The sequence below is a fragment of the Mus caroli genome, unplaced genomic scaffold (genome assembly GCF_978045245.1).
Source record: "Mus caroli unplaced genomic scaffold, Mus_caroli_1 scaffold_4, whole genome shotgun sequence".
Classification (NCBI taxonomy): Eukaryota; Metazoa; Chordata; class Mammalia; order Rodentia; family Muridae; genus Mus; species Mus caroli.
In genome coordinates this window covers 145,246,792-145,269,431 of record NW_028227259.1, presented here as the reverse complement: position 1 = coordinate 145,269,431, position 22,640 = coordinate 145,246,792, and the positions used below count along the sequence as shown (strand labels likewise).

At 52.2% G+C, this 22,640-nt stretch overlaps 2 protein-coding genes across 11 annotated transcripts in view; one reads left to right on the top strand and one right to left on the bottom strand.

Moving 5' to 3' along the window:
• Nucleotides 1-523: 523 nt before the first annotated feature.
• On the bottom strand, nt 524-15,048 carry Brat1 (BRCA1 associated ATM activator 1). Of its 3 annotated transcripts, none has more exons than XM_021162436.3 (14): nt 14,944-15,048; nt 13,892-14,035; nt 9,664-9,818; nt 8,297-8,444; nt 7,028-7,400; nt 6,731-6,850; nt 5,519-5,610; nt 5,218-5,336; nt 4,958-5,144; nt 4,690-4,763; nt 3,114-3,216; nt 2,881-2,979; nt 2,585-2,760; nt 524-2,006 (listed from the first exon to the last, which is right to left on the bottom strand). In XM_021162436.3, exons 2-14 carry the CDS (start codon nt 14,016-14,018, stop codon nt 1,311-1,313), a joined length of 2,469 nt encoding a protein of 822 aa, XP_021018095.1. In that variant the 5' UTR covers nt 14,019-14,035; nt 14,944-15,048; the 3' UTR covers nt 524-1,310. The 3 variants fall into 3 exon arrangements, with proteins under 3 accessions (XP_021018095.1, XP_021018094.1, XP_085693522.1); XM_021162435.3 differs by lacking the exon at nt 14,944-15,048 and adding an exon at nt 14,791-14,934; XM_085837396.1 differs by lacking the exon at nt 14,944-15,048 and adding an exon at nt 14,791-14,934 and having other exon boundaries at nt 8,297-8,441.
• A 2,398-nt stretch (nt 15,049-17,446) lies between these two features.
• The window catches only part of Iqce (IQ motif containing E), a 39,258-nt gene continuing 34,064 nt past the window's right edge, over nt 17,447-22,640 (top strand). For 6 of the 8 annotated variants that reach the window (XM_085837395.1, XM_021163170.2, XM_085837393.1 and 3 more), the window contains exons 1-2: nt 17,448-17,594; nt 20,116-20,163. In XM_085837395.1, the coding sequence (XP_085693521.1) occupies nt 17,559-17,594; nt 20,116-20,163 (84 nt within the window). In that variant the 5' untranslated portion in view covers nt 17,448-17,558. Of the gene's footprint in view, nt 17,595-17,684; nt 17,835-20,115; nt 20,164-22,640 lie in introns of those variants that run through there. The other 2 variants (XM_021163165.3, XM_085837394.1) reach the window with 2 other exon arrangements.

Genomic DNA, 22,640 nt, shown 5'->3' with positions numbered 1-22,640 from the left:
GGAGGACAGTAAGACTATCAGGACCATTCATGTGATATATTTAAAATCAGAATCTTTCTAGTCAGCTGGGGCTGAAGAATCAGTTGTGATTAATAGAGACCAGCACCACTGAGGTAAATCTTCTGGGAAGGCACTCTTCAGGATCAACACACCCCTCTGTGTCCAGAGGGGACCAAGGCTGCATCTCAAGCTGCCAAATAAACTTAATTAAAAAAAAAATCTCACGTGGTTCTGATCAGTCACATAAAAGCTACAGGATTAAAGCTATCATGGAAAGGACTCAGGAGAGGCCACTGAAGGTGCAGTTTCAGTTGTAGTGGAGACCCCAGGACTGTGGGATAACCAGCAGTGTGCGCTGTGGATGGCGGAGCCGGGAAGTGGGGGAAGAAGCCCAAACCCTCTGGAGCTCAGGAGCTTAGAGTGAGCCCTAAATGTCAGACACTGAGATTTTTACACTGCTGGATGTTGGGTTTGCTTTGATTGTAACTGTGCTGTGGTTCTACCCTCAAAGAGAAGACAGAACTTAAAAAAAAATTTTTTTTTTATTTTACAGGACCCACAGTTGTGACTTTGAACTTTTAATGTATCTGAATTCTTTAAAGATTATGGGACTTTCAAACGTTGGTTGACAGAGCAGAGAGCTGAAGGCCATATGCAGATCACAGTGGGGCTTTGTTAAACCACATACACAACTGAAGGTTATATAGACGTCAGTGCTACCTGTTCTGAGCAGGAAACAAGCCACCTCTTTAATAACACATGGAAAGTAGGATTCTGTGGGACCTGGGGAGACGGTTCAGTGGGTAAAGTGCTTGCCATGCAAGCATGAGGACCTGAGTTCAAATCCCAGCACCCATGTATGTAGAGCCAGGCACAGGGATGCAGTATTATGATCCCGGTGCTGAGGAGGTGGTGGCGGGATCCCTGGAGCTCACTGGCAAGCCTCATCAGGGAGTACCAAGTCCTAGTGAGAGACCTTTTCTCAAAAACCAAGGTGGACAGCACCTGAGGAACAACACTGGAGGCTGGCCTCCGGTCTGCATGCACAGCACACAAAGGGTGGAGATTTTGTTTTGATTTGATTTCTTGGGTTTTCTTGAGACAGGGTTGCTATCTAGTCCAGGCTGGCCAGGAACTCTGCATTCTCCTCCCTTGGTCTTTTAAACACTGTGATCATAGGTGTGTTATCATACCCGGCTTAAAACGTAGGACATGTGATCCACCCCCTGCAGGGTCTCTTGAGCTGCTGACCTCGACTAGGGTCCTCCTGCTGTCACAGGATGGAAACAGGGACAGGACGTGGACACACCTTAGTAGCAGTCAGCTTCGTTCTCCTCCAACACACCCACCGTGGCCAGCATGTCCTGCAGCAGGGACTGTGGACTCTTCTCCACATGGTCGCTGCTCTTGGCCAGCCTGCCCTGCAGGCCCTCCAGGTCTAAGGCCCTGAGGATGGCTAGCATGGCCTCAGGATCCAGGTCCCCTAGGGGCTGGGCCTGCTCTCCTTCCCGCCACCTCTGCAGGGCAGCCTCCACTGAGGCTGAGTTGGGGCTGTCCCCTGCCTCCCGAGGGCTACTGCAGAGAACTGTCTTGTCCCTCAAGAAGAGGAGCAGGTCACAGGCCTTTTGGGCCACCGGTCGGTCACAGTCAAGCAAGGCACAAAAGGCAAACTCAAAGAGGGGCAGACGGCAGAGAGTCTGCAAGAATTCCAGGTGTGGGCGGGGAGAGGAGGCCCTGGGCAGGCCCACTGTATAGGGACAGTGGAGGCTGGGCTGGCCCAGTGCCTGGGTGAGGAACACCCGTGCCAGCTCCAAACCCTGCACTCGGACCTCCCAGTCCAGATCCCGGCTCACTGCCTGGAGAACAGTGGCCACGAACCACTCCGTGTCTCGAACCACGTCAGTGTGGCCATCCCTCAGCCAGTCCGTGAAGACCCGTAACACAGCCCTTCGAGGGAAGCCCTCTGAGTCAGCGGACAGGATATGCATAAGGTCCATGAGTAGTCCCTGCAGGTTGGAGAATTCCAAAAAAGTCGGTCTGACCCTGATAACTTGTCAAGGATCCAACGCAGCTATGAGACCGCCCTCTGAGTGACCATGATGGAGCATCTAGGGAGGCTAAGGCACAGAATGGCTGGGGTCTCACACTGAATAAAAAGGAGAACGTGAGCCAGGTGCCAGCATCCATCACTCTCTGCTTCCTGACTACAGCTGCCTCAAGCTCCTACCACCACGGCTCACCCAACCAGGAGGACTGCACCCTCAAACTATGAGCCCCAACGCACTCACTTCCTTAAACTGCTTTCTTCGGGTATTCTGATCAGCAGCAAGAAATCCAACTAATACAGTGACGAGCCAAGGATGGAACCCAGGAGACCTAAGGCCTCAGCCACAGCATGGGCCATGTGCTGCTCTGGTCCCTCAACATGATGTGTTCTGTGTTCCTTCAGCCCTGCCCTTGCTTATCAGAGTGGGGTGTCAGAAAGAGCACAGGCACTGTGCCTGACTGCTCACCACTCCTTGGTGGTCCCCCTCTCAGAAGCAGTTGCTACAGATTTGGCTGCTCACCAACTCCCTGGGTCTACCTGCTGGGCCTGCGGGCTCTCGGGGCTGGCGGGAGCGGCCTGCAGACCCTGGCTGGAGAGCTGTCCAGCGGCACCCACGGCACTTGCTCGGACGTAACTCTCTGGGTCTTGGAGAAGCTGGAGGGCAAGTGTGGGTACTTCTGAGGAACGCAGTGCCTCTCTGAAGTCAGCCTGCCCTGGGGGGGGGGTGTCAGATGCCACAAAGATGTAATCAAAGGCCACTCAGGTAGTGAGAGCCCCAAAGCCAGCAGGACACATAGACACAACATACACACTCCTGTCCCCAGGGTGCTCACCTCCCCAGTGTCGGATCAGATGCGTCAGGAACTCCAAGGTGGAGTCCCTCACCTCCCAACATGGGCTGCACAGGCGCTTCTGTAGTATGGGGAATAGCTCTGTACCAGGAAGGGGAGGTCAGTGGCCTCTAGAGTCACACTCTGCCTTCCCTGAGGGACACCCTGCCCAGCTCCCAGCTGCCCCCTGCCCCACAGCTCCAACTTGATACAGCTCTGCAAGGAGCTAGGGTTACCTCCGAGAAACAGCAGGGCATCGGAGCTGAGATCAGAGCTGCTGGGGGTCTTGTGTGGGTTCTGGAGCCATCTGAGTGTGGCCTGGAAGGCCTTCTTTAGGACCTAGAACGGGACAGGCTAGAGGGTAGGAGTAGCATGCTACCATGTCCCCGTCCCTGCACCATGCCACTCGTGGGCACAGAAACACAAGTTGAGTGCAGTCTAGCCTCTCAGACACTGAGACTGAAGAGGATGGGATGCCCCTCTCAGAAGCCCTGCCTGGGGTGATGGGACCTCTTCCTGTGGATATGACATCAACCCCCACCCCCACCCCAAGCCTCTCCTTCTTTGGTCCATTCTGCCTGCAGCACCTGGCATTAAGTCTACACCCAGGAGCAGGGGAGTGCATGAGAACCTATCTTCCCCTAATCCCCTTCCCTCCCTCCTAAGAATTCTGTGAATGGTAGGGCATGTGGCAGACAGCAGGAATGCCAACTAGAGGCCAGCTCGGGCAACAGAGTAACATCCTGTCTCAAAAATATAAAAACAAAAGCCATTGAGAGGAAAGAATTCCCTAGGACACTGGGCTATATGTCTGTCATGCCCCTCCTCCAGCTCCATCCCTGGCTCCTCGATAGCTTCAGAAGTCTGCTGTGGGTCGGACCAATGCTGCTTATACTCAATGCTAATTTGGGTCCCCAAAACTGCCCCAAAGGCAGTGTAAGACACCAGAAAACCCTGCCCCCAGTTAATTCTGATTGGTAAAGAAAGATGCCAGCAGCCAATGGCTGGGAAGAAGAGACATAGGTGGGGTTTAGGGTTCCTGGGCTTGGGACTACAAGGAAGAGGAAGAAAAAGGAGAAAGGTGCGGTATTGGGATAGCTGAGCCTTTAAAACGTGGCACATGGGCTCGCCGACTGGAGTCAAAAGCAGCCCAAACAGAACACAGACATTGGCAAGTAGTAACTTGGAGTTATCAGTAGGAAAGTGGATTCTAACAGCGTGGCAGGTAGGCAGCTGCCCAGCTATTGTGCTGCCTAGGGCATATTTAACAATACATTAAGACTGTGTGTCTTTCATCTGGGAAAATAAATAGCCGAGGGTGGGAAGAAACTTCCCCTTCCCCTGCACTGGGATTTTTAAAAAAAATATGTATATTAGAGAAGCCTTTAGCTGTAAGCCTCACCCAGATGGATCCAATCCTGGGTCCCATGCAGCCATTGCTACCAGTGTTGACTCTTGGGTCAAGGGTCTCTGTCCCCTCTTGGTTTCACTATGTGACCTTGGCTGTACTAGAAATCCTTTTGTAGACCAAGCTGGCCAAACTCTAGAGATGTGCCTGCCTCTGCCTCCCACATACTGAAACTAAAGGCGTGTACGACCATACCCAGCTTGTCAGGGTCTCTTTGTAGCCCAGACTGGTCTTGAACTCATGAACCTCCAGTCTGTACCACATCTGTGGGGGGGAAATCACAGGTGTGAACCACTACACCCGAAAAGGTCACCCTGGGCAGTGGCTTGGTAGCCTCTAGTGGAAGCATTCTTAAGTGAGAAGGTCACCAGCTGTATGGCCTTCCCAGAACCCATTTACAGTACCATGGGGCTGGATTCCGGGCTCTCCAGGGTCTTCAGGAGAACAGCAAATACCTCCAGAACCAACTCCAGGGGGCCTGAAACAGATATGAGTAGAAACATCAAACCAACATCTATCTACCCAGAGCCCACTGCCAGGCCGAGAGCATGGTTCCAAACTCTATGGAAGCAGGTGTCAGAAGCTACCCGAGGGCTACCTGAGAGCCCAATGGACACCCCCAGAAGAAAGAAGAGAAAGTGGAACTTAGGACCAAGAGAAAACAGCACTCACTTGTCCCCTGAGACAGGGTCCCCAAGAAGTCAAGGGCTGCTCGCTGGACACGAACACAGCCACCCAGAGTCCCACAGAGACGGCCTCCCGCACTGGAGCTGGGGTCCGCTGAGCCATCACAGAGATGCAATATAGTCACAGCAGCTTGCAGCAGATGCACCTGTGGCCAGGGTGAGGGGCACTGGGGCTGCAGTGGGGAGCAAAGTCAGCAGAGGCCCGGGGTCATGTGGCTCAATGACACAAGGCATAGCTATACTCACCAGCATCTGCAGCTCCTCCAGGTGAGCCAGAGTCTGGCAAAGGAGTCCCACACAGGCTGACTTTGAAGACAAGAGTGTATCCACAGTCAGCAAGCTACCCACAGTCCCGTCCAGCAAGCCTAAGGCAAAGACAACAGCATCCCTTTAGTGACCACCATCCAAGCAAGGGCTCTCAAGCTCAGGGCCGGGCCTGGTCAGGGATGCTGTCTGCCTGTATCATTAGTTGGGGGAGGTCTGCATGGGACCAGGGTAGCTCACTCTTCTTTGCCTAAGAATGGAGGGTTCCACCCTCCCTGCATACCTGGAGGTCCAGGGGCCTGAGTGGTAGCTTTCAGGATACAGGCCAGTGGCTGTAGGAGGACTCCAAAGGCCTGGGTCCTCAGTTCCTGGGGACTGGGGACACAGTACAGGATGAGGGTTATACTCTGGCCACAATCTGAACATCCTAGAGAGTCTATGGTGGCTCAGTGCAAGCGAGGGTGGAGGCTCCTCTGAAACAGCTCCTCTGTAAGCTGCTAGTTAGGAACCAGGTAGGAGGAGAGACCTGACCAAGGCTTGGCCCTGCTATCCTCGGGGCCCCAGAAAGGCTAGCTACACTCCCTGATCAGATTGACTGGGAATTTCCTGGCTCCTAGGGCAGTGCCCAAGTGTGCTCATGTTGTGTTCAATGACCTGAGGTGTCCCTTTTCATGTTACGCGATGGCCCACTCTGATGAACTGAGCATGCTTCCTCCCTGCATCCCACATTCGGCAGCCCACACCTCTGCACACCCCATGGGGTACAGATGAGAGAGCTCCAGGAGCCTGGCTCAGCCTTATCGGAGGTAAGAGGACAGCTACAGACAGCACAGAAGTTAGCTTTAGCTCTGGGGTACCACAAACTTCTATTTGATATAGCTCTGTCTCTTGCTCAGTGTGGTATGGCCCATGCTGCTTAGGAGGTGGAGGTGGAATTATAAAGTTCAAGGCCAGCTTGACCTGAAGAGTGGGTTCAGGTCAGCCTGGGCAATTCAGTGAAGACTGTCTCAAAATAAGAAGAAAAAGAGAACTGTGGGTATGGCTCTATGACAGAACACCTGCCTAGAATCCCCCAGTGAGGAAATGGAGGATGTGGCTCAGTGGTAGAGCATTTGATTAGCATGTATAAAAAACGCTAACTTCCATACCAAGTACTGAGGAAGAGAAAGAGAGACAAAGGGGAAGAAAATGGAGGGAGAAAGGGACAGAAAGAGGCAGCCAGTGCTTTAATACCTGTCCATTCCACCTGGCTGCCCATCCCACCTGGCTGCCCATCCCACCTGGCTGCCCATCCCACCTGGCTGCCCATCCCACCTGGCTGCCCATCCCACCTGGCTGCCCATCCCACCTGGCTGCCCATCCCACCTGGCTGCCCATCCCACCTGGCTACTCTCCAACCTGGCTACTCTCCCACCTGGCCCATTCTCACATTTGGCTCCCGGTTTCCAAAGTTCCCCAACCATTATTGTGACACTCTCAGCTCCCCCAATCATACCAGTGCTGAAGTTTCAGGGTCCCCAGGGCTAGAGGCCCAGCTTGCGTGGGACTCAGGCGGCTCAGAGTCTGGGCCAGCATCTCCCACAGGCCACAGGCTGCAAAATTCAACACAGGCGACCTGGAGAAAGAAAAAGCCAGGCCTCCATCAGAGTCTAACTGGACAGCTGCAATTATGTCCAGTCCTGCAGATGCCCTGTCCCCTGAGGCATCCTCGGGGTCCTCCCCATGAAGCATCAGCTGCTCTGACACTTCACAGACAACAGTCACTCATCCCAAGTCCCCGCAGCCCCCTGACCTGGCCACACGAAGAAGAAGGTCCATGAGCGCGTGCACGGCTGGAATGGGGTCTCTCTCAAACAGGCGGGCAACAGGGGGACTTAGCCGCTCCCAGAGGACCCCTGTCCAGGGGTTATGGCAGCGCCCGAAGGTCGTAGTCAGGACATTCAAGGCCTGTGTGACCTGGGGGGTGGCTTTGGCATGCAGGGACTCATCCACATGGTTCACAATCTTCTGGGCACACATAGGCCAAGCAGCAGCTTCAGGGACGGGGGACCCTGGGGCTCCACCTTGCATGGACAGAGCTAGGATGTGTACTAGGAGCTGGCTGGCTGCTGAGGCGACGAACAGGCTGGGGTCTCCCTGCAAGGAGAAGAGCGTGTCCACAGCACCTGGAGCGGGCAGCAAAAGGTCACACTGGGTGAGGAGACACACAGAGGACACCTATCCATCATACCCTTCAGGCCTTGGAAAGCACCCTCTGCTCACAAGGAAACCCAGCATGAGCCCTCCAGCATGCTGGCTTTAAAGTCAAAGCTTTCTTCTTCTTTTCTTTTCTTTTCTTTCTTTCCTTTTTTTTTTTTTTTTTGAGACAGGGTTTCACTGTGTAGCCCTGGTTGTCCTAGAATTCCCTCCATAAACCAGGTTAGCCTTGAACTTATATATGTATGTTTGTGTGTGTGTGTGTGTGTTGTGTGTGTGTGTGTTGTGTATCTATCTGCCTCTGCCTCCTAGGTTGCACCAACACCAAGAAACTAAAATTAAAAAAAGAAAAATGCCTGCTGCAGGGAGAGAGGCTTCCCACACCAAGTAAGTTAAATCTAGGCACTGGAAACAGCTGATTTTTACACACACAGGGATATCCCCTCCCTGCACTGATCAACCTAACTTTATTTCAACCTAAACTGGATTTGGAGAAAAAAATAAGCAATATTTGCCTTTGATCCCAGAACCCTGCCTACCCCTGCCTCCCAGGTGTTGAGATTAAAGGCATGTGCCAGCACCGCCTGGGGCCAATGGAGCTTCTAACCGGTTCTACTATGTTACAGCACAAACTCAAGACTATTTGACAGGACGTAATTGCAGGAGCCACCCCAGACTCTAGGAATCAAAGATACATTTCCCTACAGTCGCTGTGTGCTTATACTGACAAGCCTGGACCACCACCACTTCCCCAGCTGAGAAGATTGGATTCAGAGAGGTTCATGGGCTTAAGAGATCCCACAGCACAGGCAGAGAGGCAGGAGGCCCTGTCGGTGAGCTGGGACAGGGTATGGGCAATACTCACCACTGTCAGCCAGGAAGTACAGGGCGCTGGGGTGGTGTGCCAGGGAGCACAGGCCCTGGATCCAGCCGCTGCGCACACTTGGGATGCTCCAGGCTGCCCAGCTGGGGGCACCTGACTCCCCAAAGAGCCCCAGCAACAACTCTCCCTGCTAGGAAGCAAAGAAAGCATGAGAAATGCGGAGGGAGCAGGGTTTATTGTTGGCCGTTTTCAGGACGGGAGAGTCATGCTTGGTAGTGCATTCTTTAATCCTGGCATTCAGAGGCAGAAGCAGGTGAGTCTCCTTGAATTCTAGATGAGCCAAGAATACATGGTGAGATCTCATCTCAAAAAAGAACACATGGGGCTGGAGCGATGGCTCAGGGCTTAGGAGCACTGACTGCTCCAGTAAAGAAACCTGGCTCAGGTCCCAACACCCACACGGTGGCTCACAACTGTATAAATCCCAGTTCCAGGGGATGTGACGCCCTCTTCCGATCTCCACAAGAACTGCACGGATGTGGTCCAGAGACATACACATAGGCAAAACATCCACAGACATAAAATAAAAATAAATATGGGGGGTGGGGGAAAGCACCAGATGTGGTGGTGCACATCTTTAATTCCAGCATCTGGGAGGCAGAGGCAGGCGGATCTATGTGAGTTAGGCCAGCCTGGTCTATATAGCAAGCTCCAGGACAGCCAGGACTACAGAGAGACACTGTGTCAAAGTAATAATAATAATTATTAATAATAATAAATGAAAGACAACAACAAAACAAAAAACCAAGAGGATCGGTGGAAGTGCCAGTTGGTTTCACACAACTGCTCCCAGACTCCATACCACCGCTCTGCCCTCCTGAGCTGGGAAAGAGGTCAGAGGAAGAACAACACATTTCTTTCCCTCCTTCTTCCTTTATAAGATTTTTGTTATTTTAAAGTTCTCTAGTTACACATCTGTGGGTCTATGCCCATGAATGTGGAAGCCAGAGGAGGGCGACAGATGCCCGAGACCTGGAGCTCCCTGACTGTGGCAAGCAGTTGCTTCACCTAGAACACTGTGTTCTTTCCCCAACGCGATCCATGACCGTGCTACAGACAAAGCATCAGGAGTGTCCTAGGGGCCTCACACTGCCCCATCAGAGAGAGATACTCAGATCGTGGTCAAGGGTCACACAGTGGGTGACAACAGGAAGTCAGCCAGCAACGTCCCTGGCAAATGTTTCTAAGTAGGAGCAATGTGGGATGACAGTGGACTTAAGAATCCTGGTGTGCTGGCCAGCCACAGGAGCAGGGCCAGCCACTGAGCTCCAGGCACTGGGATGGCTCCTACTCCAGAGGAGAGGATGGCCGCCCTTCTGGGGACAAGCACGTGGGAGACAAAGGCTCACCTGAAGGTACTCGAAACAGTCTTCCTGGGCTGCGAAGACCCCAACAAGGCGCAGAGCAAAGGAGAGGACCCTAGGGCTCACGTCCTGTGGCTTCAGCACATGGGACAGGAGCTCCATTAAGCAGGGATGGTCCTGTAGTACCTGGAGGCTGGACTCTGTGGAGAAAAGACATCCCAGGAGAACAGTGACCATGGGCAGCCTCTCTAGAAATGGCTCCAACATCCTTTTCCCTTAGGATTAAGGAGTCCAAGAAAGAGGGGTATGGACAACAATGGCTCCTAACCTGAACTCATTGAAGAGACCCCAAAGGCATGGTGCCACATGCCTATAATCCCAGCATTTAGAAGGTGGAAGCAGATGGCTCATGAATTCAAGGTTCTCCTCAGCCACCTACAAATTCACGGATAACTTGGGTTTCAGGTAAGTCTGCCTCAAAAAAAAAAAAAACAACAACAACAATAAAGATGGGGCTGGAGAGATGGCTCAGCGGTTAAGAGCACTGACTGCTCTTCCAGAGGTCCTGAGTTCAATTCCCTGCAACCACATGGTGACTCACAACCATCTAAATGGGATCTGATGCCCTCTTCTGGTGTGTCTGAAGAGAGATATATGTTCTCTTTTGTTATATGTACTCATATACATTAAATAAGTAAGTCTTTAAAAAAAAAAAGTGCTGCCCATGCCGGAAGGAACAGTTTTCACTCGTGCCCATTAGATTGGCTTTCACTGCTTACATCTGCTGTGTTCTTGGCGACCTATCCATGTGTTTCTCAGTGGTGTGTAAAAACCTTGCCCTGAGACTGCAAATTCAACTTTACAGTAGATAAAAGATAACAGCTCATAAAGATAAGAACCAGCAAAGAATTAGGGCTGTAACTCCACACAGAGCCCCTGCCTAGAGTCCCCCAGTGAGGGGCTGGGGTGTGACTCAGTGGTAGAGCCCCTGCCTAGAATCCCCCAGTGAGGGGCTGGGGCGTGGCTCAGTGGTAGAGCCCCTGCCTAGAGTCCCCCAGTGAGGGGCTGGGGCGTGGCTCAGTGGTAGAGCCCCTGCCTAGAGTTCCCCAGTGAGGGGCTGGGGTGTGACTCAGTGGTAGAGCCCCTGCCTAGAATCCCCCAGGGAGGGACTGGGGTGTGGGGCGTGGCTCAGCAATAAAATAAAATTGTCTACCTTTAGCATCACCAAAGGAAAGAAGGAAAAAAGAAAGACAGAAAAGAAAAGTAATAAATAAGGAGCCATTTAAAGACTACACTGCCAAAAAAAAGTTGAATTTGCAGTCTCAGGGTTAGATATTTACACACCTCTGAGAACCACTTACATGGATAGATCGCCAAGAACACAGCAGACATGAACAGTGGAAGCCAATCTAACGGGCAAGTGTAAAAACTGTTCCCTTCAGCATGAGCAACATTTTGCGGTTTTGAAGCAGGCTAAAGTGTAACCCAAGTTATCCTTGAATTTGTTAGGTAGCTGAGGACGGCCTTGAACTGCTGAGCCTCCTGCCTCTACCTTCTAAATGCAGTGATTAGGGGCATGTAGCACCATGTCTAGCTTTTTCTTTTCTTTCCTTTTTTGTTTTTTGAGACAGGGTTTCTCTATGTAGCCCTAGCCTAGGACTCAACTTTGTAGACCAGGCTAGCCCTGAACTCACAGAGATCAGCCTGCCTCTGCCTCCTGAATGATGAAATTAAAGACATGTGCCACCAGGCCTGGCCCTGGCTTTTTCCTTTTGTTGGGAAAGAAAGGGACAGTTGCTAGGGACTGAACCCAAGGCTTTGTGACTGGTAGGCAAGAGCTCACCCAGTGAGCTACATCCCATCGCTTCTTTTTTATTATTGATTTTGCATTTGTGTTTGTTTGTTTGTTTTGGAACAAATTCTTCTAATCCAGGCTAGCCTTGAATTTTCCGTGTAGCTAAGGCTAGCCATGAACTCCTAATCCTCCCACCTTTGCTTCCCAAGTGCTCTGCCATATCTGGCTGCCAGCCCCACCTCCCCTTCTCTTGCTTTCAAAAGGATCAAGGTTGCCTTGAACTCACTGTGTAGCCGAGACCATAAACGCACAATCCTCCTGCCTCAGTCCCAAGTACCTGGGCTAATAAGCCTGCATCAATAGGCTCAGTTCTATTACGTTGGACATCTTAAAAATTGCAGGAAACTGGGAGAGAGGTGGGAACTGCCTGCCAACGGATACCTAGCTATGCTGGGAACAAAAAGGTTACATAATGAGACCATTCACCCCCTAACTTGACTAAAGCCCACTCAACTGGCACACTTCATTTTCTATCCATTCATTTTCTATGCATTTTCAAGATAGGATGTCCTTCTGTAACCCAAGTTGACCCTGAACTATGCAGCCCAGGCTGGCCTCAAATTTGTAGCAACCCACCTGTCCTGGCCTCCCAAGTGTTGAGATTGCAGACCTGAGTCACTATGCCCCGCTGAACTGGTAAACTTTTAATGGGTGGACTCTGTGCATGTAAATCATATCTCAATAAAGCCGTTTAAGAATACTTGCAGGACAGATGTAGTGGTACACACACTTAAACATGGCAGATGGAGGCAAAGCCAGGTAGACCTCTGAGTTCAAAGCCAGCCAGTAAGTCCAGGCCAGCCAGGGCTACACAGCTGAACCAAAAATCAAGCTGCCTCCAAAAAACAAGATGGTTCAGTGGGTAACAGTGCCTGCTCTTCAATCATGAGGACCTGAGTTCAAATCCCCAGCATTCATATAAAAGACTGGGCATAGCTGCGCAAGCCTCCTCTAATCCTAGAGAATCCCAAGAGCTTCCTGGGTAGCCCAGTCTCCTGTAACATCAGTCAGGTCCAATAACAGACCTTGCCTTGAGGCAATAAGGTGGATGGAGACGAATGGCAGAAGATAGCTAATGTCCTCCTGCCCTGCTCTGACCTTCCGAAGTATGTCTGGGTGTGCATGCAACACACACACACACACACACACACACATGCAAGCACACAGACATGTATCACACATATATAAAAACACTAGGCCAGGTATACTAGCACACTCTTTTAATCACAGCACTCAGGAGGCAAAGGCAGGAGGATCTCTGAGTTCAATGGTTCGAGGCCAGTGTGGTCTATAAAGAGAGGACAGCCAAGGATACACAGAGAAACCATGTCTCAAAAGGCAAAATACACAAACTCAAAACCTAATTACAAAAGTACAAGGCAATAAACCTTGTAGGATTCAACTAACACGTTACCTTTTAATCATCTTAAATTCCATAACTTAGAAAACAGGTGAGACAAAACACAAAATAAAAGGTAAGGGCTGGGGTTGAAGCTCGGTTGATCAAGGGCTTGCCTGCTATGTAGGAAGCCCTGGCTCTATCCTCAGCATCTAATACAAACAGGGTGTGATGGTACATACGCACCATCCCAGCATCCAGATCTACACAAGGGAGGACCAGAGGTTCAAGGTCATCCTTGGTTACGGAATGTTTAAGGACAGCCTGGGCTACGTTAGAATATGCTTCAAAAGAAAAGAAAAGGAACAGAATAAGCCAAAGAAGAAATGAAGGCAGGAATTAACGACTAGACAAGGCTAACAGAACCTGATCTGTTAACTATGATCAACCAATCAAACAGGAGAGGTAAAACTTTCATTTGCCCAGGTACTCTCACGCCCAAGGAAAGCCAGTACAGCACTTTAAAAAAAAAAAAGTCAGGCGTGATGGCACACTCCTTTAATCCCAGCACTCAGGAGGCAAACACTGGCAGATCTCTGAGTTCCAGGTCAGCCTGGTCTACAAAGTGAGTTCCAGGACAGCCAGAGCTACACAGAGAAACCCTGTTTCAGGAGGAAAAAAAAAATGGAAACACATACAACAATGCCAGTGATTAAATTAAGGTCCACCCACACAGAAAGGAGGTAACTCTAGCTGGCCTTGAACCCAAATGTAGCGCTGTTAATGTCCTCTTTTCTTGGCTTTTAGATGACAGGTCCCACCACACCCACTCAGAGATCTGACTTCTTCAAGACAAGCCAGAGACATAGAAGACAGCAAAACAAGGTAGGTGCGTGCTCTGCAAACTCCTAGTGTGAACTGTGGCCGGAGCCAATGGGACTGTCACTACATGACTCCACAGTTCAGGTCAGTCCCTAGTACTCCATCTCCACTCTCCCTGATCAGCCACAGCCACAGGGCCTCAAGGAGATGAAGTAAGACACCACATGGATGGACAATTCTATAAGCCGTGTCCTCACCTGCCTCTGTCACTGTTTTAAACCAGTCCAGCAGTTTCTCCAAGCAGGTGTCATCTGCCACCAGCTGTCTGGGATCTGCCAAAACAGCACAGAGAGCCGGGAGGAGCCTGGAGCATTCTGGGTCCATGATCAGGCAGGCAGTTCCTACAGAGGAAGGGAGAGGTCAGCCACAGATTTGATACCAACTATCCTAGTTACAGGCAGCCTAACTGGGGCATGGGCCCAGACAACTTCACGTGGACCAGAACTCTTTTTTTTTTTTTTTTTTTTTCCTGAGACAGGGTTTCTTTGTGTAGCCTTGGCTGTCTTGGAACTCACTCTGTAGACCAGGCTGGCCTCGAACTCAGGAATCCACCTGCCTCTGCCTCCCAAGTGCTGGGATTAAAGGTAAGCCACCACTACCCGGTGGACCAGAACTCTTAAGTCCACAAAGATGCTAAGCTCAGTCCAGGGGAACCTGGACAAGAGGACTGAGTCCTAGAAGCTGCCCTGTGGGTGAGGACAGGTTAGTCAGAGCCACAAGGCCTTTGCTGTCAAAGCCTGTTAACTTGGGGGTTTGGTGCTGTGGGGTGGGGGTGTAGCTGCCTATTAACCTAGCTGCGAGGAGAACAGTCAGGGGATCAGCTAGGTGCGCAGGAGACTGTTCACCCAGGCACCTGATCCCCAAATCCGTTCCTAACGGTCAAGAGAAACCTGGATGAGACAATCCTCCAGGCCACGGAGGAGTGCGCAGGAAGGTGGGTGTCACAGCCCAAGTAGGTAGAGGCTGCAAGTGACAACCCCACGGCCTTCAACTAAGTGTCTCTTCAAGGCAGAAATATGCATCTTGGAGGGTAATGATTTCTGTATCTGTCGGCCCTGCAAGGCTCTGTCTGGACCCTGACATGCGTCGTCCGTACCTCCCAAATCCGGGTAAGAGGTGCGCTCTCCGCGACTGCGAGTTAGCCTGGGGGTTCTAATCCCGCCCCCGCATCCCTCCGCTAAGGGAATTAGGCCCGAGAGTGCAAAATGCACCATTAGACTGCCCGGCCGAAGCTCGAACTCCGCCTTACCAGGAGGATCTCCACCCCGGCCTGCGTGCGCCTCGCCCGCGGAGGTTCCGGTGTCTAAAGCAGGCCCCGCCCTCCCCTCCGCAAATTCCGCTTTACGCTGGCCGAGGCCCCGCCCTCCCCAGGTCCTGCCCCATCTCAGAGTTCGCTTCACGCAATCGCTAGCCTGGCCCCTCATCAGCACAGACCCCGCCCCTCCTCGGGAATTGGCTCCACCCCGCCAGCTTCAAGTCTCACTCCGCCTTCAATGAGGCCCCGCCCCTCAGACAGCGCCCCCGACGGAAGTTCCTCTCCACGTTGCCATAGGCTCCGCCCCTCAGTGCTGCTCGGGTTTCCGTCTCCACAGGCCCCGCCCTAAGCCAGTACCACGTGACGGACATGGGGAGGGGTGCAAAAGAGCGGGGCTGACGCGCTTGGAGACCAGTGATGACCCTGCCGTTCCGATCACCCCTAAGGTTCAAACCCTGTAAACCCACTCCAGCTGTGTGCAGTTTGGCATTTTCACACTGTACCAATCTCTCAGAATTATCACGTCCCCGCCAGGGCGCTCTATGGTACGTGCCCACGCAGGCAGTGGGCGGAGCGTCCCCAGGCGGGCTCAGTGTGGGCGTGGCTATCCGCTGGGAGGCGCGGTTTCGCTGGCCTCAGGCCACGTGTCTAGGCTTTTAAGGTCTCCGAATTCTACTGGGTCTTCTAGCCCTTGCTTTCAGCTTTAGCGTTAGATGTGGGCAGCAGTAGATGGGTCGGCACAGCCGGTGCTGAAACCCTCGGTTCCCACAGCGGGTAGCGCTAAACTCCAGGGTCTAGAGTGTCAGGACCCTCCAGTCACCAAAGCCTTTTTTTCTGTAGCTCTTCACAGCCCCAGTCCTCTATCCCCGCTTGCCTTCTCTCTGCCATCCATTGTAACCAACTCTTCACAACTTCAGCCTGCTCTTCTAATGATAAAGATTAAAAGTAGGCCATCGGGAACTAGAGAGATGGGTCAGTGGTAAAGAATACCTTTTACTCTTCCAGAGTTTGGTTCCCAGCCCCGAGGTCTCACACACACACACACATCTCTTTTAGGGCATGGTTCCGGAATGCCTAGAACCATGCTCATCTACTCTAGAAATCAGACCTGTGAGCTTGGTTGTCTCTATCTTGGTAATGGGAGACCCCAGCATGTTGGGCTTCTGCAGAAAAAAAAACACTGCAGGCTGGAGAGATGGCTCATCTGTTGAGAGCACTGACTGTTCTTCCTAGAAGTCCTGAGTTCAATTCCCAGCAACCACATGGTGGCTCACAGCCATCTGTAACGGATTCTAGTGTATCTGAAGACAGCTACTGTGTAGTCATACACATTAAATAAACACGGTTTCTCTGTGTGGCTCTGACTGTCCTGGAACTCACTCTGTAAACCAGGCTGGCCTCAAACTCAGAAATCCACCTGCCTCTGCCTCCCAAGTGCTAGAATTAAAGGCATGTGCCACCACTGCCAGACTAATAAATAAAATCTTAAAAAAACAAAAAACAAAACAAAAAACCTACTGTGTGTTTACATACTATCTGAGTCTGGGCTGTTATTCTTTGGCAAATCATGGGTCCTTAGACAAGCAAGAAAAAACCTCTCAGGAGAATCCTTGTATTAAGCTTAATGTTGCAATGCCACCCAGTTGCAGAGAGCTGTTTACTCAAAAAAATGAATGTGTGCTGGGGAATAGTCCCTTTGCAAGCCTAAGAACCTGAGTCGCCAGAATCCATGAAGGAGATGGGATGGGGCGGGAGGGGGACAAAATAAGAAAAGCAGGGCAGAGCGGTATACATTTGTAACCCCAGCATTGAGGAGGCAGACAGGATCACACACACACAGAGGCAAATGACATACTGTTTTCATCTATCACTGGCCTGCTGGGCCACCAGGGAAGTGCTCCCTATCTGGCCTGGGATGGAAAGCCACGGGATCCTGGAGAGTTCAGAGAGGCTTATGATAGCAAACTATCAGCTAAGGGTTTAAAGCAGTTGGTGCTGGCCCATGGGCAGTCTTATCCTCAAGGCGCCAGACCCCAGGTTTAATAACTAGGGAGTCAGTCACCTTGGCCCCCAACATCTCAGCTTCTTTACAGAAAAAATAAACATGTAAATAGGCTGATGTCCCCAATCTCAAATCTTGCGTATCGTTAAGGATGGTGCTTTATGCTCTCTGTTTAACTCAACATAGCGACCCTCGGAACCTCTACCCACTGGACTACATAGTTGCAGCCAGTGTTTGCCGAAATCCAACCCGGGCTCCTGAAGTTGGATCTGAGAGCATGGCTTCCAGGTAGAAAGTTAGCCTTGCCTGCGGGAGGCCAATCAATTCATGCATCCCAAGACAAGAAACAAAACAAAACAGCTAACCAAAAAAAAAAAAAAAAAAGCCCACAAGAACCGATTGCGCAGTACAACCCCGGGAGAGTGCTTGGTTGGCCCCTTGCTCGCGCACACTTTGCGCGTGCACAAGATTCATCGGGCTCGGGAGGAAGGACCACATCCGGGGCCCTGTGGCCGCGGCACGGTTGCCATGGTACCAGGGCGGCTGGCAGGCCTCCCAAGCCGAGGGCAGAGCTCGCAGGACCCGGAGGCCGCGCAGCGCTGCCGCTATGAGCCTGGGCACCACAGATCTAGCCTCGGAGACGGTAAGGAGCCCTGGGGCGGAGGGAGGAAGGGCGCACGGTGGCAGCCAGCTCCGGCAGCCCGATTGTTACCGCACAAGAGCCATCTCCGGGCGTCGGCCGCCACTGTGCCCGCGCCCCAGCAGCCTCTAGCTCCCGCCTGCGCTCGCGGAGGCCACTACTTCCAGGAAGCCCCCGGGACTGCGCCCCTCCCGCACGCGCTGCGGGTCTGAGGCTGCAGCCGGCCGACGATAAGCTCCTCTCGTAAGTGTTGCTGTAGGCTGTGGTCTCGCGACTCCCCGGAGCGATCCAGGGCAAGGGGGAAGTCCTGCCCCCAACCTCCCCCATGGCTAGTTCTGCACAGGTCCGGGAGTCATCTCTGGAAGAGGTGTGCCTCTCTCTCTCTCTCTCACTCTCTGCGTGTCGGTATCAAGTGAACTTTGTGCATTCCGGGGGGCGGTGGGAGAGGGGTGGTGGCTATAGGACAGGGCAATAGGCTGATGTCCCCAATCTCAAAGAGAAGTAGGGAGCAGTTTGGTACAGGTTTAGAGCCAGTAGGAGCATTAAATGTAAAGGCCGCAAGGCCGGGGAAAGTAGCACACCGGAAAGCAAGCTCTTGGGATTGAGATTTAGAAGGGCACTGAGGGAGGTAGGCAGGGACCTGGCCATGGTGAAATATGACTTTCAAGGGTCCAGGGGACGCCTGTGAGAGGCTCCACAACAGACTGAACGACTAAGCCTTTGGTCAGCCGAGATCAGCTGGGATTCCCTACTTGTTCCTGCACTCGAAGCTTTCCAAGATTTGCCTAGTTTTGGAGGTCGCTCTCTCAACACTGCCTTCACTAGCTGCCCCCAGTAACTGCTCCCTCATCTCTGTTTTTTTGGGTGCTACTGGGGACTGAAACCCTCATGCCAGACTAGAGCGCTACAAATGAACCTCCCCAGCTGGGTCACTGGGGGATTCTAGGCAAGCACTTAATTTCTGACTCAGTTTCCCAGTCCAAGCAAGTGCTCTACCACTGAGCGCCACCCCCCACCCGCACCCCTCACCGGGGCTCTCCCTCTGAACTGCATCTCCAGACCTTTCAGAAGTTAAAACCATCCCCACTAAGGGTGGGACTTGGTGGGGGAAGACTTTGAACCGGATGTAAATTAATAAATTAATGAAAAAAGAAGAAAAAAGTTTAGTTTCTTGTGTTGAGATTACAAAGATAGTTCATTACTCTTTCAATACATATGGCAAATTATCCATAACCTAGCCATCCACAGAAATCCAATTAATATAAATTGTGTTTCTCATATGCATCTCTCCCCCCATACGTTTTTTAAAAAGAGATCATATTTCTACAGTTGTATAACTCTTACCATTAATTTTGTTGCTAGCATTTTCGGTATTTTTTTTTTAAACGCTCTTTGTATGTAGCCCAGGCTGGCCTCAAATTCAGCCTCCTGCCTCAGCTTGCCAGATCCTAGGATTACAGGCTTGCACCTCCAGGAGGTTGGTGTTCCAAAATGTAACCAAGGACTGGGGAGACTGGGCTCAGTGGATAAGATGCTTGCCTGCACTCCCGAACCCACATCCAAGACCCACGGGTATGGCTGCTGCCTGTAATTCCAAATGTTCAGGCGTTGAAGACAGGGGAACTCCCTGGGCAAGCTGGCTAGCTAGACTAGCTACAACTGGGTTTAGCAAGAAAGCCTAGGTCAAAGTGGAAAGGCGTGAAAGCAGTCACAGGGTCTGTTTCAGACCTCCCTCCACAAGCATGCACACACAGACACACAAACACAAATGAGCAGCCAGATAGAGCTCCATTCCGAGCAGTTCACAATTGCTTAGAAGTCCACCTCCAGGGTACCCCGCAACCTCTTCTGGCACCTGGCACCTGCATACGTGCACACATGTACACACACACACACACACAAATAGAGTTTACTTATCTTTAAATAGAAAGCATGACATTAAAAGGTGTGTATGCAAAACTTCTGCCAGAAGATGGGCAGAGACTCCTCCTTCTTTGAATAGTAGCAGAGTACCCCGGGGGCGCTGAAACAGCGGGGGTTGTGGGGGGATGGCTTGCTTCTCTTGACTTGAGAACTCTTACTAAAGGCACACTGTTGGCCTGAGAACCCACCACACCCCTGTGAGTATGTGAGTATGGACACCCCTACCCCCAACCCCCATCCCGGTCAGGCACTCCTCTTCCTGTGTGTGTGTGTGCGCGCGTGCGCGTGAATGGAGGGCAGAGGAATGTCATGTGACATGTTAGGCTGGCTGGTCAGTGAGCCCTAGAGAGTCACCTTTGTCCCCCGCCAGCACTGGATCTGGATGGGATCTAGGTCCTCTTAACTGACTAGAAATCCCCTTCCTCCCACCTCCTCCTCTCTGACCATCACGGTACACGGTTGTTGCAGGATGGAGATGTCCCAAGCTTCCCTTGTGCTGGCCCACTGGGGTGTGTTGCCGCAGCTCGGACAGGCAGTGTGCTTCTGGGACTGCTGCACCTGAGCAGCTGCCTCCCAGTGACCTTGTGTGCATTTCTTCCAGGGAGATGACAGTCTGTCTGCTATTACCTTTGAATCTGACATTGAATCGGTGAGTACAGGCAGGAGTGCCAGCCCCTGTGTCTGTGTCCTTGGATGGTGTGTGTAAAGCAGTGTCCCCTAGACCCAGGGCACGGGTGTCCAGAGCTGCTTATGGTGTCGAAGTATCACCCTGTTAGCTGAATCTAAATAGTTGAGATTCCATTTTAAAACTTTATTTATGTATGTATTTATTTATTCGAAATCTATTTCAAGCTGGGCAGTGGTGGCGCACGCCTTTAATTCCAGCCCTTGGGAGGCAGAGGCAGGCGGATCAGTTTAAGACCATCTTCTGCTTATATAGTGTAGCTGGGCTACATAAGACCCTGTCTCGAACAATAGTAGCAGCAGCAACAAGATAATAAATATCACTTTAAAGCTAGTTCTAGAAATTAATTGTGAAGGTCTAGAGAGATGGCTGAGTGACACTTGGTGCTTTAGCAAAGTACACACAGACATAATTCCCTGTATCCACATAGCAACTCACATGGGATCCCCAGACCGCAGGGAACTAGGGTGCGCTGTTGAGCCATGCCCTGTCCCCTCCCTGGGGGATTCTAGGCAGATGCTCTACCACTGAGCCACGCCCCCAGCCCCTCACTGGAGGATTCTAGGCAGGGGCTCTACCACTGAGCCACGCCCCCAGCCCCTCCCTGGGGGATCCTAGGCAGGTGCTCTACCACTGAGCCACGCCCCCAGCCCCTCCCTGGGGGATCCTAGGCAGGTGCTCTACCACTGAGCCACGCCCCCAGCCCCTCACTGGGGGATTCTAGGCAGGGGCTCTACCACTGAGCCACGCCCCCAGCCCCTCACTGGGGGATTCCAGGCAGGGGCTCTACCACTGAGCCACGCCCCCAGCCCCTCCCTGGGGGATTCTAGGCAGGGGCTCTACCACTGAGCCACGCCCCCAGCCCCTCCCTGGGGGATTCTAGGCAGGGGCTCTACCACTGAGTCACACCCCCATCCCCTCACTGGGGGATTCTAGGCAGGGGCTCTACCACTGAGCCACACCCCCAGCCCCTCACTGGGAGATTCTAGGCAGGGGCTCTACCACTGAGCCACACCCCCAGCCCCTCACTGGGAGGTTCTAGGCAGAGTCACACCCCAGCCCCTCCCTGGGGATTCTAGGCAGGCACTTTACATTGGAAAAACACTCACTGTGCCCCTGGAAATTAGCTAGAGTCCCAGGTTCTTTGTGAATTGTGCTGAGCGGCAAAGAGAAGCGTGCTGAATGCTCAGTTAGTGGCTAGCCCAAGAAGTTCCTTGATTCTATCTCTACATGAGCTCTGAAGGGCCCCAACATGGGAAGCCTCAGCTACACTTAGGAGGCTTAGCATGCCCACCGTCCCCGAGGAGGGACCACGGTTATGGTTATTGTATGATAAAACTTTTTCTGAGGAGATGAAACAGCTCACCCCAGATTGAGATCCCATGACAGACTGACAGTGCCGCTCGGTGAAGGAGCTGCCTAGAGGGGTATTGGCAAGGGGGTTACTTTAGGACCAGAGTGACTCAAAGACAGCTGCATGGCCAAGGCACACCCAAGCGTGGGTGACAGCTCACAGAGCTGGGACCCTGGAGCACAGTACACAGTCCTCAGGAGCTCGAGGATGGAGAGTGGCCTTTCCGAATGACTCCAGTCTAGATCTTTCCCGGGCAGATGGTCTAGTCCCAGAGTCTGGGAGTCTTGCTTGAAGCTTGTCTTGTCTGAGAGTAACTTTAGGTTTTCGTTGCTTTCTTAGACAGGGAGACGCCTAATGAGTCTGGTCAGTTTGAGGGACTTCCTAGGGCCAGTTTGAGTCGTTTGCCTTCATGCTTGAGGAGCAACCCTGCAGGACTGAATCTTTCAATCTGGAAGGAAACTGTTTTGTGACATGTGTCCCACAGCCAGGAGCACTCCTCTTTATAGCATAGGGACATGAGCCCCAAGATATTCACCACAGACGTGATCCTGATGCCATGGTCTGGGGAAGGAGCCACCTAGCAAGCCCCACGCAGTGTCCAGATCTCTCTGGGGGCATAGAGGACAGTGTTTCCACCAGAGGGGAGCAAGGACTTGCCTTGGGCTGTGGCCCTCACGCCTAGCCTTGTGCTGCTTGGAAAGGCAGGTCACTCTCCATAGCCCGCCCTAGAAGCTGCAGGACCTTGTTGCCATGACTGCATGGGCATCTGTTTGCTATAGAGACTGTTTTTCATACAGGGTCCTCCTCTTTGCTGGGTTTCTCTTCCTTAGTGAGGATTGGCCGTGGACTTACATACAAGGGATTCCTCTTCGCCTCTGCTGTGAACACACAGGTGCTGGCTGGCAGGCAGAGCAAAGCCTCGGGACAGCACAGGAGACTTTTTTGGTTGTTCTTTCAAGAAGAGGTTTCTCTGTGTAACCTGGACTGTCCTGGAACTCTCTCTCTGAAGAGTAAGCCGGACTTGAACTCAGAGATCTGCCTGCCTCTGTCTTCTGAGTGCTCACAGCTAGGGAGAGTGACCTTCCTG

What these genes read in the sequence shown, in the direction of transcription:
- Brat1 (XM_021162435.3), bottom strand. Translation starts at nt 14,908, where the DNA reads ATGGTGCATTTTGCACTCTCGGGCCTAATTCCCTTAGCGGAGGGATGC. An exon ending in ACCCTGAAACTTCAGCACTG is followed by an intron (nt 5,611 to 6,730) that starts GTATGATTGGGG and finishes CTGTGTCCCCAG; the next exon opens with TCCCCAGGAACTGAGGACCC. An exon ending in TCAGGCCCCTGGACCTCCAG is followed by an intron (nt 5,337 to 5,518) that starts GTATGCAGGGAG and finishes TCTTTGCCTTAG; the next exon opens with GCTTGCTGGACGGGACTGTG.